This window comes from Trichoderma atroviride, chromosome 5, assembly GCF_020647795.1.
Source record: "Trichoderma atroviride chromosome 5, complete sequence".
NCBI classification, from domain to species: Eukaryota; Fungi; Ascomycota; class Sordariomycetes; order Hypocreales; family Hypocreaceae; genus Trichoderma; species Trichoderma atroviride.
The window spans coordinates 27372-41757 of NC_089404.1; the positions used below are offsets into that span (position 1 = coordinate 27372).

The 14386-nt window shown below is 45.8% G+C and overlaps 5 protein-coding genes across 5 annotated transcripts; 2 read left to right on the forward strand and 3 right to left on the reverse strand.

Moving 5' to 3' along the window:
• Positions 1 to 91: 91 nt before the first annotated feature.
• TrAtP1_009166 (uncharacterized protein) lies at positions 92 to 988 on the reverse strand (the record flags this gene model as incomplete). Its single annotated transcript, XM_014093484.2, has 1 exon — positions 92 to 988. One exon carries the CDS (start codon positions 986 to 988, stop codon positions 92 to 94), a length of 897 nt encoding a protein of 298 aa, XP_013948959.1.
• Positions 989 to 1176: 188 nt separating this feature from the next.
• On the reverse strand, positions 1177 to 3806 carry TrAtP1_009167 (uncharacterized protein). Its single transcript, XM_014093485.2, has 2 exons — positions 3141 to 3806; positions 1177 to 3085 (listed from the first exon to the last, which is right to left on the reverse strand). Exons 1-2 carry the CDS (start codon positions 3689 to 3691, stop codon positions 1510 to 1512), a joined length of 2127 nt encoding a protein of 708 aa, XP_013948960.1. The 5' UTR covers positions 3692 to 3806; the 3' UTR covers positions 1177 to 1509.
• A 3106-nt stretch (positions 3807 to 6912) lies between these two features.
• TrAtP1_009168 (uncharacterized protein) lies at positions 6913 to 9123 on the forward strand. Its single transcript, XM_066114189.1, has 4 exons — positions 6913 to 7130; positions 7209 to 7597; positions 7657 to 7861; positions 7915 to 9123. The coding sequence occupies exons 1-4, from the start codon at positions 6915 to 6917 to the stop codon at positions 9073 to 9075; spliced, it is 1971 nt and encodes a 656-aa protein (XP_065970283.1). The 5' UTR covers positions 6913 to 6914; the 3' UTR covers positions 9076 to 9123.
• Positions 9124 to 9571: 448 nt separating this feature from the next.
• TrAtP1_009169 (uncharacterized protein) lies at positions 9572 to 10846 on the forward strand. The gene has a single exon (XM_014093487.2). It carries the CDS (start codon positions 9743 to 9745, stop codon positions 10778 to 10780), a length of 1038 nt encoding a protein of 345 aa, XP_013948962.2. The 5' UTR covers positions 9572 to 9742; the 3' UTR covers positions 10781 to 10846.
• Positions 10847 to 12369: 1523 nt separating this feature from the next.
• Positions 12370 to 13294, reverse strand: TrAtP1_009170 (uncharacterized protein; the record flags this gene model as incomplete). Its single annotated transcript, XM_014093488.2, has 2 exons — positions 12370 to 12849; positions 12911 to 13294. 2 exons carry the CDS (start codon positions 13292 to 13294, stop codon positions 12370 to 12372), a joined length of 864 nt encoding a protein of 287 aa, XP_013948963.2.
• Positions 13295 to 14386: the final 1092 nt, after the last annotated feature.

Here is a 14386-nt window from a genome sequence, read left to right on the forward strand (position 1 = left end):
AAAGAAGATTCGCTCACGAACCCAAGATTACAAAGATTAAGGTCTTCCCATAGACAAAGGTATCTCATATCGAATTATAGCCAAAGCTATCTCATACTCCAGAGGCCCAACTATGGACATCTATGATCGCTTCTGCAAATGCCACAGGATTCTCGAAAGGGAAAGCATGGCCCACATCAAATTCTCTCCTCTCATGAAGGCCTGAAAACATCTCATTGTGGTGTCCGGTGCCTCCAGGTTTCAATGGATCCTGAGTGCCGTCTAACGTGATTGTAGGAACGGTGATCTTGGGTCTTACGGCGAGCTTGTCTTCGAAATGCTGCAGTGATGGGTCGCCTTTCACGTTGCCGAGCGCATACCGATAAGAATGAATGACCACATCGACAAAATCAGGATTGTCAAATGATGATTCGGTTTGGCCAAACGCCTGGTCGATTGAAGGCCATGAGGGGGACCACTCCTGCCACAGTCTATAGCACAGGTCACGTCGGAATGTCGACAAGCATTGCTTGCCGCGTTCATGTTGAAAGAGGTGCTGATACCACATGGTGCGCTCCAAGTCAGGATGGTTGGGTTCCCGCTGTTCTCCGGGATTGACGATATCGTATCCAGCATATGACACGAGGCCGGTGATTCGGGATGGCCAGAGAAGTGCCGTAGCGCAAGATGCCAAACCTCCCCAGTCAAACCCAGCCACAATTGCTGTTTCGATTCCGTTTGCGTCCAACAAGGCAACCAAGTCTGATGCTAACGCAGACTGTTGGCCAGATCTGATCGTGGACGCAGAATGGAAACGAGTCTTGCCAAATCCACGGAGATAAGGGACGAAGATCCTTGCTCCCGCTGCAACAAGCCTAGGAACAACATCATCATATGCGTGAATATCGTATGGAAAACCATGTGATAGAACAACCGGCCAGCCTTGGGGAGAACCGTGTTCATAAAATGCTAGGTCGAGGCTGGGAGTACGGACTGTTCTGAGGGTCATTTTGTATAAAAGACCGGCGGTCACACTATTGGGTGTATTTCTTTTCGCTACTTTGCTTGAGACAGGAACTCTCTTCGTTTTTATGATCCTGAGCAAGTGTGTGTAATTCTAAATGGCGAATTCGAAGGTAAGCAATATACAGCACGAAATAGTGAAATGGACGTGCTTTACGAAATTAACGATTCTACATACTATTCGGTAGGTGTTTGCGTTAGCTTAGGCAACAACCACCGTTAATCGTCTAGACATACCACTAATAACCCCGCTCATTACTAATTCAAGTCGGACAACTGTTTCTCTCTCCACCTTTTTAAGCTTTAACTTGCTTTCTATGTGTTTTTTTAAATATAAGGATCATCCAGTGCTTAGTGTATCTTGTAGTGTTAAATCCTGAGAATCTCAATGCGTGACTGCTGACGTGTCTTCGTCGGGCCATGTCGCGATGTTGGATTGCATCGCCTATTCAAACAAATTATGTAATTATATAAAAAGGAAGAGTATCTCTATAGAGCCAGATAGGGCTATAAATTCCATGCTTCCAGAGCCTTGAACTGCATAGAGATGGTATCAGCCGCAGCTGAAGGTATCTCTGGAAAGACAGAAACAGTCGTGGGAAGATAGGGGAAAGCGGTTGTGTTGACTGTGCCTAGCGCTTCGTCCCAGCCATCAACTAAGGTGACTTGCAAATTCAACCTCTTCATCAAGTCACAAAAACCATGAATTATCTTGCTGCTTGCAGAATAAACACAGCCTCTGTTGTATGCCTCGTCTGCCCTGTCAGGGGAGCAGCCTGGTAGCGAACCCATGGCGGATATATGGTGAGCGCATTGCGCGAAAAGGTCGAGTTGTTTATTAAAATTGCAATGCAATCTCCCGGAAACCCGCAGCCGAAGCAAATTGTTTTCGATGATATTCTTGCAGTGACTGACAATATCCAGAATTATTGGCTGGACTGGCGCAACGTAACTTTTGTCTTGCCATTTCATTGTTGTGCATTCCACAAATTTGGCCAAAAGGCCTTGCAGCTTGTCGGGGTATCGATTGCCAAAATGGTCCAAGAATTTGAAGAAATGTGAGTCCCGCTGGTGATTTGGTGTTGACAACAAGCTGCTGACAACAACGTTTCCCATCTGGGTGACTTCGCGCCTGCAGATATCTGCATCCGATTGCGAATGGCCAGTTAGGATCCTTGCCTGGAACAGAGACATGTAGCCTAGTCCAAAGCCGAATAGTTTAGATATCACTGTGTGAAATCGAAGCTCGAGAAGTGAGCATATGGCGATAATTTCATTCTGCTCATTGTGGTCTGCGAATGCAGATGCCTCGGACAACAGTTGGTAGGCCGAATCTATCTCTGCGAGACATTTTTTTTCGCCTGCGTCAACCGCAATGAAGAGGCGATTAGGACTCATCCAATTTTGCTTCATTTCCGCCATAGCTTCGACTAGCATGTAAGTTGCCGTGGTCCACTTTATGTGGAAAACTATCATCGGCGTGCAAGATGCAGTCTGCAATAACATCTGATATGAATAAATATGAGGTTGCATTCTTTGCAGGACATGCCGGAAAGCGTTGAGCGACTTAGACAGAGGGTCCCCCAAGAGAAACTCCTCAGCGATGAGTTGAAGCCCTTGCACAGACATGATGAATTCTTGCTTCATTTCTAGGCCAACGATCGAGTTCGTGCCTGCGAACTGGTGGCTCCCTGTTTCGGGCAGGATTCCGAGTCGTTGTGCTACAAGATATGCAAGGTTGATGTACAGTTCTCCTTTTACGGAGTGGTGAGCAGCTCTCTGCGAAGTGGCTAATGCTGTTGGATTGAATGCCGCCAGAAAGCGACATACGACAATTGAATCAATGTGTGTTGGTGGGCAAAAAATGAAGTCTTGGCCATACGATGAAACGGCCTGTTGCAGCTTCTCTCTCAAGAGCCCGTTTCGAGAATACATATCCGATGCTGTACACGCAGTAAGACAAAGCACTCCAAAAAGTAACCTTGTGGCGATATTGTTCATGTTGGGGTCACTTGACAGTAAGCGTTCCCTTAGAATGACCAGACTTGGAGTTCCCGGTATAAAGAATCTTTGCCAGACTAGCCTGCCTCCAGAGTCAGTCATTTTGCGAAGTCAATGGATGAGTTAACTGGACTCACAGATTGTCAAGCGAGGCGGCAAGCTCGCGACTCACAATATCTGTCAATGGGGTGTCACAGGCTGTTCTCAGGAGGATGCCAGCACCAAAGGAAGCGTCTTTGGCTAAGACCAAGGCAACAAAGGCTTTGATGCAGGTCATGGAATAGTAAAGGTCGTCTTCGCTAGACAGAGTTCCTGTGTGTTCGCATATGCTCTCTATCAAATTGATATTCATCGCACCGGAGAACAGAAATTGCCGGATCGCGTTCGAGAGCTTGGATCTCTCTTCATCGTGTATGCGTGAGCTGGCAGACCTCGCAGGTCTACTACTCAACATCGGCTGAATAACACTTCTCGCCGCTGGACGCCCCAGGTGAGTTTGCTCGACAAAGCATTCTAAATCTAGATTTCGACATCGTTCGCAGCTTGTAGACTCGGGTTGGGGGCTGCACAGTGGCCCTAAATCCGCACGCGATGGCAGGATGCATTTTATTTTTCGCGCTCTGCAACCACGGCAAATCAGGCGTGCATATCTGCCTCGTGGTCCTCGTTCAATCTTCTGCTTTTGCATCTTGATGTTCCATACCGCTGTCAATTCGTAAATGGATCAATCAATGAGATTATTGCGGCTTGCACGGAATGATGGAAGGCGGTGTCAGTGGGAATCCTACTCCAGTACTCCGTACTGGCCTTGGACCATTTGAAACAGGATAAGCCAGACGACCCTAGCATTGATTGAAATGCCGCTCTGTTCATTAGTCAGCAAAAACAGCAGTAGGGGCTGCTTAACATTTCTACTAAAGTAAAACTCTACATCTGTAAGTGTCTTGAAATAAATTCGAAGGATTGATAAAGTATGGATTCAGTGACTTCAAAGGTGGTGCATCTATGACAGTTGAAGGGATACGGTAATCCATCTTGCGCATCCTCAAGTACCCCTATCGGATTCGTCGCCGGTATCCTGCTCGGCCATGCTAGTCTCTGATGCTAGACTTCTGAAACTACATGATTATCAGACAAGAAGCGATTCTGAGACGCAGTCTGAAGCTTCCCTAAAGCTAGTCCATAGTACAGTAGGCATGCGCATGCTCAGCTTGAGTCTTATGTTGTAGACCAGTAAGAGTTGTGCAGCACTCCATCAATCGGCAAGAGAAAGTGCCGTGAACAAACCCTCCCGCTACAATATACTCTACTCGATGTATTGCGCATTGCTCCCGGCAACCCAAGCCGGGAGGGCATCTCTAAACCGTTATGGTTCCAAGACCACAGCTTTTCCTACTCTAACGCTTGCAATCTTGTATTCCAAATCATTTATTTTCCTTTAGCTAGTCCAGATCTAGTTCCTTCATTTAAGGTTATATTTTACGTTACACGTACTTTACGGCCACCTTTCGAGGCCGCGGTATCTTACCTATATAAGGTGATTGAATCGGCGGGGTTTATTGTTGGCTGATTTAGTCCCTCGAGCCGTCTATATTACAGCATGCCGGAGAGCGCTATGTAAGTGTAACGCGTGTAGCCATAACGTAAAACATCGACTCCATCCACCCAAAGTGTTTACTCGTGTTGCAAAGAGGATGAGTTTTTAAGCTTTATTGAAAATTTTGCGCAGATTGCTACGAAAACGCGATTTTGGCAGTCTTCCTTCTGTTGTTGTGGTGAATTTCCCCTTGGCGTAGTTTGTGCATGCTTGTGTCTTAGTGCTCTGAAAAAAAGGCCCGGTCTCTGGTTAAATGAGGTGTCTAGACGGCCGACGTATGTACCTAACCTAGTTCACTATCTACCAAGGAACTTGGAAGCTTTCATAAGAGGCGGTTCTAGCGCGCCAGGCCTTGAAACAAGAATACTGCTAGTAATTCAGATGCCTAGAAGACCGGTCGTTGCTCGATCCTTGCGATACGGCTGTAACTCGTCTTCCATATTCGAGTCTTCGAGGTTCTCTGCCAGCCGTTGTGGAATCGTCCAAGTCAAGCATACAGCTTATCTCGAAGTGTCCAAGCTCTCGTGAGGGACCCCCTAGGTTACTACCTAGCTAGCGCCCAACCTCGTCACCACTCTTTCTATCTGAGGGAACTACAGCATCGCTCCCTGCTTCGGATTCAAGTAACGATTTTCAACATACGAAGTAAATGAGCCGAGGAAAGGATTGCGTACACTCTCCACGACTATAACCAGTTGAGTAAGCAAACCGACGACTATCCTTAAGCGCATGACAGCGAACAGAGGCAAGCCATGTCTTTGCGCCGCAGCGCAGAAGGAACTGGAGGGCGACATTTGGGAATCAGGTATGCAAGTGACACCATGGGAGTGCTCAAGGTCGAGTGTGCAATTGGTATTACAATATACCTGAGTAGCCACCGTCTCTACATAAATGTGTCTCTCAGCAATTATTTAAGTAGATTGCCAAATGCTGCAGCGGAGCTGAAGAGCGACGCCTGTCGTGTTTATTACAGGACCAGGGAAACCTGTGTTTACTCAAAGCTCCGCTGTGTACGGAGTCTGCATGTCGAAGGCCTCTTCCGCGCCACGGACGCGTAACTTTTCCGTGGTGAATGCCGATTTGCACCACCCGATGCTAGGTACATGTATGCACTTGGCAACGTTTGGAGAGCCGGGTTGTTTCGTCACTGGAGCGCAAGCGCAAATGGCGCAAAATTTCCGCGACGGATCCCGCCCCTTTCCCCCTTCAAGGGTGATTTGCGCGAGGTTTGTATCTACAATTGCCATGTTGACTCTCTAATAGGCCTCTGCTGAGCTCGCGCTTCGTGTAGCGCATGAGAATCGGGGCTTATCCTGGAGACGCCCTGCGCGTAGATGTAGATCAGATCAAGTTCATTTCAACAGCTTTGTAGTCTTCATTCGTCATCCCGCCATCAGCTTCATCACGAAGAGCAACGAGGCTAAGAAATTATTGTAAATGAGATGATTTGTTCTAACTGCACAGCCTCTGCCATACATTCAAGCAGTGATTCGCAAGAGATGTGGGAAAGCTTTTAGTACCAGGCACATCCACACATTTATTACTGCACTAAGTGAACAGTGACGTCAATGGTTGCTAGTCCTCCTCTCCTCCCTCCTTACCCTATAAGCCTTTGTCTTTGTAAACGCAATGCTCTCGCATCTTTTCAAATAAATGTATCTTCTGATACTCCGTTAATAATATCTTAACGCATTTTGGAGCAACAATAGAGGCAGATGGTGTTGAGAGTAAGGATGCTAGCGTTGTGTAGCTGTGAAGACTTCACAGCTGACGAGCGCCCTGAGAACCCCGAACATATTTTCAGGTAGCACGTGTAGTGAGTGTTGATTTTAGTCAATACAAACTGTATCTATATTTAACTGATTGCGCAAAGATTGCTCCATTTGCGTAGGCTCTAACAGTCTTCGCATCTCTGCACGTGAGGGCTGCAGTAAGTATCCGTTAGGTTCTATTGGGCGGTTTCTAACAAATATGATTGCGCGCATTTAAGGGAGGCTTACAACAAATCAAGGAATAGTGTCATCGGAATCCCATCCCATTAACAGCGGCTTAAGGGGCTGTGGTAAATTGGAGCCGATTGGCGGAGCTAGCTGTTTTTGTTTCTGTGGTTGATCTTTATTGCGCGAACTTGCGCGCCGTCATCCTTGTCAAAAAGGTTCTTGAGAAGTTGTATGGCTGGTGAATTGCGCTCAAGCTGCGGAAATTTCTCGATGACAGGGCTTAGGCTGCTTCGATTGCGCATAAGGAGTGATTAGAACCTGCAAAATCTATGGAGATGGCAGCGTGGCGAAGTCTGCCTGCCCAACATGGCTAAATGCGCGAGCTTACAGCAATACACTCTACAATACACGTAGGTAGGCCTTCAGGTTTAAAAGTCTGGGTATCCTCCGACCTTTGCCCAAAGATGTATGTAAAAAGCCAAGCAGAATTCTGTTCTGCGTCTGTATATATCGAGCCAACAAGCAACATGCATCTCACGAAGTTTATGCTCCTCCTCGGAGTTCCATCCGCTCTCGCTAAATGCAAATGTGTAGGTCATTCTAGTCCTGGATTGTGTGGGACGCTGTCGATGAAAGACGCCACGCTGACTTAACAACCGATGACGCAGACACCGACCGACGATTGCTGGCCATCGACATTTGAGTGGAAGAGTCTCAACAGCACTGTTCAGGGACAGTTAATCGCCAATGAGCCGCTCGCCAAACCTTGCTACGCGGGTTTTAGCAATAATTTCACGCAGTGTCAGGAAATCAGCAAGCTCTACCAGGATGCTTCATTTCGTGAAGCATCTCCAATCGGATACATGTACCCCGTCCTAGACACTTGTGTCCCCATAAACGGCTCGATAACCGGCAATCCAGTGTGCGACTTGGGTAGCGCGTCTGTATACAGCATCAACGCATCTGGAGCAGCTGACGTTGCGGCTGGTGTCAAATTTGCGAGGGATAACAACGTGCGCCTCGTCGTTAAGAACACCGGTCATGATATCAGAGCACGGCAAGTGATCATCCTTGACTTTGAATGGCTTAGCGGAACTGACAAGTTCTGTCGAATAGATCCCAGGGATATGGTAGTCTATCAATTTGGATGAAGCATATCAAGCCCGAGCTCCAATTTCAAGAAACGTATTCGCCCTCTGATAGTTCATGTCAGTCAACATGGAACGGAAGCGCAATCGTAGTGGGTGCTGGATATATTTGGGATGAAGTATACGCCTTTGCAGCCGAGCATGGCCATATTGCTGTTGGTGGCGCAGACAGGGTAGGCATTGCATTTACTTGGAGTTATGTATGTAACTAATGATGATGTGCTAGACTGTCGGTGCTGTTGGAGGCTATCTCCAGGGGGGTGGACACGGTTTCGCCAGCCATGACTTCGGATTAGCAGCAGACCAAGTTCTCGAGTATCAGGTTGTGCTTGCTACTGGTGATGTTGTCACCGCTAGTGCTTGCCAGAACGTGGATCTCTTTTCTGCTCTACGAGGTGGTGGTGGCGGCACCTTTGGCATAGTCCTGGCAGCAACTTTGAAAGTATACCCCACGCAGCCTGTGTTGAAGCATTCGTTAAGTGTTACGGCGTTGAGCACTGATATTTCCGCCCTTCTCAATGTTTCTGTGACGATTCTGTCCAAGTATCCTACCCTCTTGGACGCTGGGTTTTCAGGATATGGACAACTGGAAAGAATACTTGGACAAAACCCTGCTTACAGTCATAGTTTTGGGAAGCTCCTGGCAATTGACGGCTCCTCTTCTAACTCGTCTTCTGAGATAGAAAGAGCAGAGAGTCTTGTGAATGAGGAGATCCTAGACTTTCTTTCATCTCTCAACGGAACAGGATTTTCTGTGACATCGACGTTTCAAAAGTACGATACGTTTCAAGACTACTTCAATAGTGGGAGCCATGATTCGAACGCATCAAATAATCCTAGTCCCGCCATGGTGTCGCGTTTCTTTGACAATGACTCTCTCAGCAATAATCAACAAAACCTCTCCTCTATGCTCGAAGCAATCTTCCCTCAAAGCGCGTCCCAAGTTCAGGCCATAGCATCTTTGTTGGAGTTCTGTCTCGTCGGCGGTGGGGAAGTACTCAGCCCCCAGCCACATACTGCTATACATCCCGGGTGGCGAAAGACATATATGTTGGCGGAAAATTTCGACGTGCCACCTACTGATAGTGGGCTGCAAGGAGTCCGGCAAGTCAAGGAGTACGCGACGTCGACGAAACTCAAGGCAATGAAGGATGCTACTCCTGTACTTGGAACCTATCTGAATGAGGCTGATCCTAATGACCCAGACTGGAAAGAAGCGTTTTACGGAAACCAGTACAGTTGGCTGAACTCAGTCAAACAGACGTATGATCCCGATGGGGTGTTTTGGTGCTACCGCTGTGTTGGTTATGAGGGATGGGAGGAAATCACAGGTCCAATGCTCTATGGACCCCTGTGCCAAACAAACGAGGTAGGCGACTATAGCTAAAGAGAGTTAAAGAAGGCGTAAGTTACCTTCTATTTGCCTGTTTGCTAGGACCTTTATTTGTGAGAAAAAATAACATTCGCTTATTAGTTTATTTATATAGTTATATATTGCTTATTTAATGTTGAACACAAACTTATGTTATGATTCCTTTTCTATACTAAAATACACCAAGAGGTAGTACTAGATATTAGCTAAGGAACAATAAGTAGCAATACTTATCTTGTAGGATAATTATTGTATTTTTAGCATGGGTTACTAATAGCTTTTGATTGTTTTTTTTTTCCAATTAATAAGCGCTTACTGATTAATTGTTCAAACTCCCTGTTTGTACTTCTGAATCTGGATAAAGGCTGTTTGTTGTTCAATGCTTACAACATAGCTAGGCTTTTCGATACTTGGCAATTTGTAATTGTACTAGTATTCTTAATGCCGAAATGGTAAGTCCGGTTTTGTTTGCATTTTTTCGGCTTTTACTTCCCTGTCAAGCTTGTTTATTTGCACCAAGAGCAGCGACAAAGTCAACTTTGCTTATCGCAACACACATCTTTAGTTGCATATATATATTGATACTACGCATTGACAAAACTGTTACTATTCGGACAATCTAAAAAGACAATATATTATTCCAGCTACGCAATATTTCTTACAACGATAAACAATTTTGATAATGCGTCTGGCTAATCTTTTTGCTACATTTGCCACTTTCGGCTCTTTAGTTTCGACTCTACCCACAGAGGTTGCTAGCAACATTTCTAAGACATTGCGAGATGTCATTGTTTTCCCCAACAACACCTGGGTAGAGAATATTGCTGTACGATCCAACGGAAACCTACTTGTTACTCTGTTGAATCTGCCCGAAGTCTGGGAGGTTGAACCACTTTCTGGGTCTGCTGAGCTCGCATACTCATTCCCCAACGCCAACGCATGTCTAGGGATTGCAGAGGTGGGACACGACATCTTTGCTGTTAATGTTGGAAGCTTGTCTGCGCCCGGTGTGGGTGCGCCCGGCAGTTGGAGCGTATGGACACTGGACTACAATACTGCGAATCCCAGCTCCAACAAGCCAACATCGAAGAATATTACTGCTATTCCGCCGGCAGTCTTCCTGAACGGCCTTGCCACCCTACCCACCAAACCTGGTGTTGTCCTGACAGGCGACTCTTTCCTCGGTCAAATCTTTGCGGTAGATATCTTTAATGGGCATTACAACGTCGCCATCGATGTGCCGGATTTCAAGCCTAACGCAACTGCAGCTTTACAATTTGGTGTCAATGGTATCAAGATCCACAACGGCCATTTATACTTCACTAATTCTTTGATGTCACCTCTTCTTGCCAGCATACCATTGTCCACTAATGGGACCGCTGCTGGACCCGTGAAGACCATTGCGAAGAGTGCACAGTACCCGGTTGATTCGGGATTTCAAGCAGATGATTTCGCACTGGATGCTAAGGCCGAACATGCATGGGTTGCAACTAACCTTTCCAACTTGATTGTCCGAATTACTATAGCTACGGGAAAACAGCAGATTGTAGCTGGTGGGAAGTCGAATCCTGTAGTTGCGGGTGCAACCGGTGCTGTTTTCGGAAGAAGTTGGTACAATAGACATATATTATATATTGTTACAGATGGTGGATTAGGTGACCCGAGTTCAGCTGGAGTTACAGGGGGCAAGATTGTAGCCCTTGATACTACAGAATTCTAAACCTGATATACGATAAGTCAAGTAGGTAGTACCATGCAACCATTATGATTATCCCTAATAGATATCCATTTGTTCTACTCGAGGTAGAAAATATAATGCCCGCTTCAAGCGTTCATAGCAGTGAACAAAGCTGCTGCGCTAATCGAGGTTCTCGCTGTGAAGCTATAACTTCACTCTACTGCACAACGAATTATCTCGAGGATAAATAAGGTGCCAGAATTCTGCGGTAGTCCCGCTGCCACGACAAAGAAGAAACCAAATATAAGATTAGGAAGAGACTTTTTGACCTGGCCAGCCAAAGTAATAGCTGAGCCTGTTCCATAACCTTATCCGACGGGAAGAGTTGCGATAACAATGTTGTGCTGTCTGATGCTACCAGCTTGGAAAACATAGTCGTTCCCGCGGCCGACTGCAAATACTCGCTATACGTCTATCAAGTATGAAGCGGGCAGCCTTGGCCTCAAGTTCCAAAGGCGCGAACCCTCCAATTGTATAATCATCAGGCTTAAGGATGATCACTTTCAGTTTTGAAATAAGCAGAAGGTAAAATATTTGTCTACAAGATAGCAGAATACCAATCTTAACGTGGAAGCAAGACCACACTGTTATAATCAAGGAATAAGCACGGCCCTATCCACTAATAATACAGTATTAAATTCAAGCTTTCTCCAACTTCTAAAGGCTATTCACTGCGTTTACTATAGTATCCTTTAAAGATCTATATTTAAGACCAACATCTGTGTTAGCCTTAGTAGTGTCTATGATATAGGCAGGCAGAATAAATGCTTTACTAACTCCCTTTACAGTAGTTTAAATTTAGTTAATTAGATGTACTATTGAAAAGACAAAGATGCTAGTACTTGCCTACAAATATTAAAGCACTTTGTAGTCCTGGTAGTCCTCCAACAACTTGCTTTAGAGAAATATACTTTTGTTTGATCTGTAAATGTATTATAGTTGCTAGTGCAATCAACTTGTAGGAAGCACAAAGTAATGTAACTTAAAGAGTTTAATTATGACAGCAACTAGAGAGTGTTACTACTTAATTCTCCTGCTTAAACAACCACTTGTCAAATTCCACTGTATCCAGACCTTTTGGTATCGAATTTCTTGTTGTTTGCCACTTCTTGGAGTACGCTTCAAAGCTGATATGATCTGCCGGCTTCACTGAGAGAGACTTCACCCGCAACGTCTCTGGACTATCCTCACCTTCACAGATGACCCTGGCCTCATAGGCTCTCTCTGCAAAAATACTCGCTCGCGCTTGATCCCCATGCGCGATGCTAATCTGGAAAGCGTCATAATAGAGCCTAGCAATCATCGCACCAGCATAGCCACCAAACTCCTGTTCTAGAATTTGAAACATCAAATAGCAATCACTCAGGCTCTCATGTGGTCTGTTCATCATTCGAAAGGCATCCCCAATGGCTTCATCAAGCCTCTGGATCTCTCTACGCCGGTTATCGCTAGCTTTGAGTAAGTCGGGGGGGGAGAGAGCAACCACTGCAGTCGCATTTGAAGCCGAAGGCGTCTTTCAAAAATAATTGTCGTTCCCTTGAGCCCCCTCCACGATCATAGGGAATTGTGATCTATGCTCCTCTCTCAATTGGTCGAATGGCGTGGATGGTTTCGTGCTCCTGTTCGCTATTCCAGTTGTTGTGAGCGTTCGGGATACAGCTGTGGTTGATGAAGCACGCTGTGGGATATACGCCGCCAATGCGCGACCCCGATCCACACGGCAGAGCATTCGTCCTGAAGATGCCACTGAATAGATTCTTGCCCCGGTGGTTGTTGTGAAGAGAAAGGAACTGCCGTTGTGATGTTTTTGACATTTCCTTTAACTCCTTCGTGAGAAATGACTCCAGCTTATTAGGCGGCATAGGTCCAGCTGTGAGAAGTGGCTTTTCGCAAATGATTCGAGTGCCTTTAGATATGTTGAACCGGGCAACTAACCCTCTACCTTTGCCGGGGATATCCTGAACCTCAAATAGTGCAATGTCCTGCTCCTTGACAGGATCGGTTTCACTAAGAAGTTGTCTAATGCTATCTTGAGTTTCGAATACATCGGGCTGCGAATGAGGTATCAAAATACTGTTCATCGACCAAGAACGTGGTAGAAACACAATGTACCTGCTCATAAGACCGAATCGAGTCGTTGACTTTCTTCCAGTCATGAATACCGTATTGGTCGGCACCTTCATGCCAATACTGAACACGCGGGCCAAAATGGGCTTTTGCAACACGTGTGACTGTGTTGATATAACGTTCTACTCCTGAGTTACTTGCGATGGCCCCGGATACTTTCGAACTGAACCGCAGAAACTTGTGACCCTCAAAGGGAAGCTTAGGATGCTCGCCTGCGTTGAAGTTGATGTAATTCGGCATTATTTCGACCTGGACGTCATCTTTGTACTGCTCTTTGATGAGGTTGATAAAGAAGCGTCCCCAGTTTTGTTTATCAACAACTCCTTTGGACAAAGGAGGGTCCATATCGAACCCGGCGTCAATTCCCATGACTGCAGGCAATTCCAACTAAATTCACTCTGATAGTAGTACTAAGGGTTAGATTTGAGAGGAATTAGTTCTCCATTGCAATACTATAGCAGATGAAGAGTTACGAGAGGGGGTGAGTTAATGAATGACGTATTGCGCCTTACTAATTATGCTGTGTAACTGAAACCCTCCATTATATACCAATAAGCAAATGACACAATGCCACTGTTGATGCATGAGTAGCGCACGTGCCGATGCCATGGCAAAGGAAGAGAGCGGGGTAGGTTACGTCTGTAAGTAATCCCTTTGCCATTAGTATATTACCTGCAACTATTGCCATCACAGCGTCAAAACACCAAATTTTTACGAGTTCTGCGACATATTATAGTGTCCACAAGATGAGGGATAAACGTGCGCCGCGAGGAAAAGTCTTCAACTTTAAACCTCAGTTAGAATGGAGCGATGGAACTGCTCAGCAGGTACACTTATCATCGCTATATCGGTCTCACATGGTGGTTGTCCTAGGAAAGGCATTACAACGACCGCCTGGGTGGGTTAGGATTGCTACGGTTTGCGTTTTTTCTGCTTATACACAAAGCTTTTCTAACTTAACCAGGTTACGCCGACTTTACCTGCTACTTTCGACTCGAATCACTACCTTCCTATTTACCCTACAAGGAAGCACCAGAAGGGTGGTGTACAATTGAAACTCTGTGGCAGTTTTGATGGACAAACAATCTTACGTTTACTCTCATATGTAAAAGTCGACGAAATCGAAGAAGTACCATTGGAGATATTGAGTGAAATATACAGATCTGACGGGCTGAGCATTTCGCTCCAAGAGAAGTCTTTTGGACCCTTGCAGCATTATTCAAGAAAATAGGTTGTCGGCTGCCTCTACTTGGCTGGAATAGTTACATTCCATTGGTATATTGGAATCTACTGTTAGTGGAAAGCAGCAATATTACCGGACTAGCAATCTTGAAACAAGATCTCGAAACCTGAAAGAATGGTACCATTCTGGTTGAAGATACGAGAATTTACCTGTTGTTCTCGCCTTCCCCCTAGTGAGAACCTCTTTATCGAAGTCAGGGGAAGGGTTTTTGTAGAGAC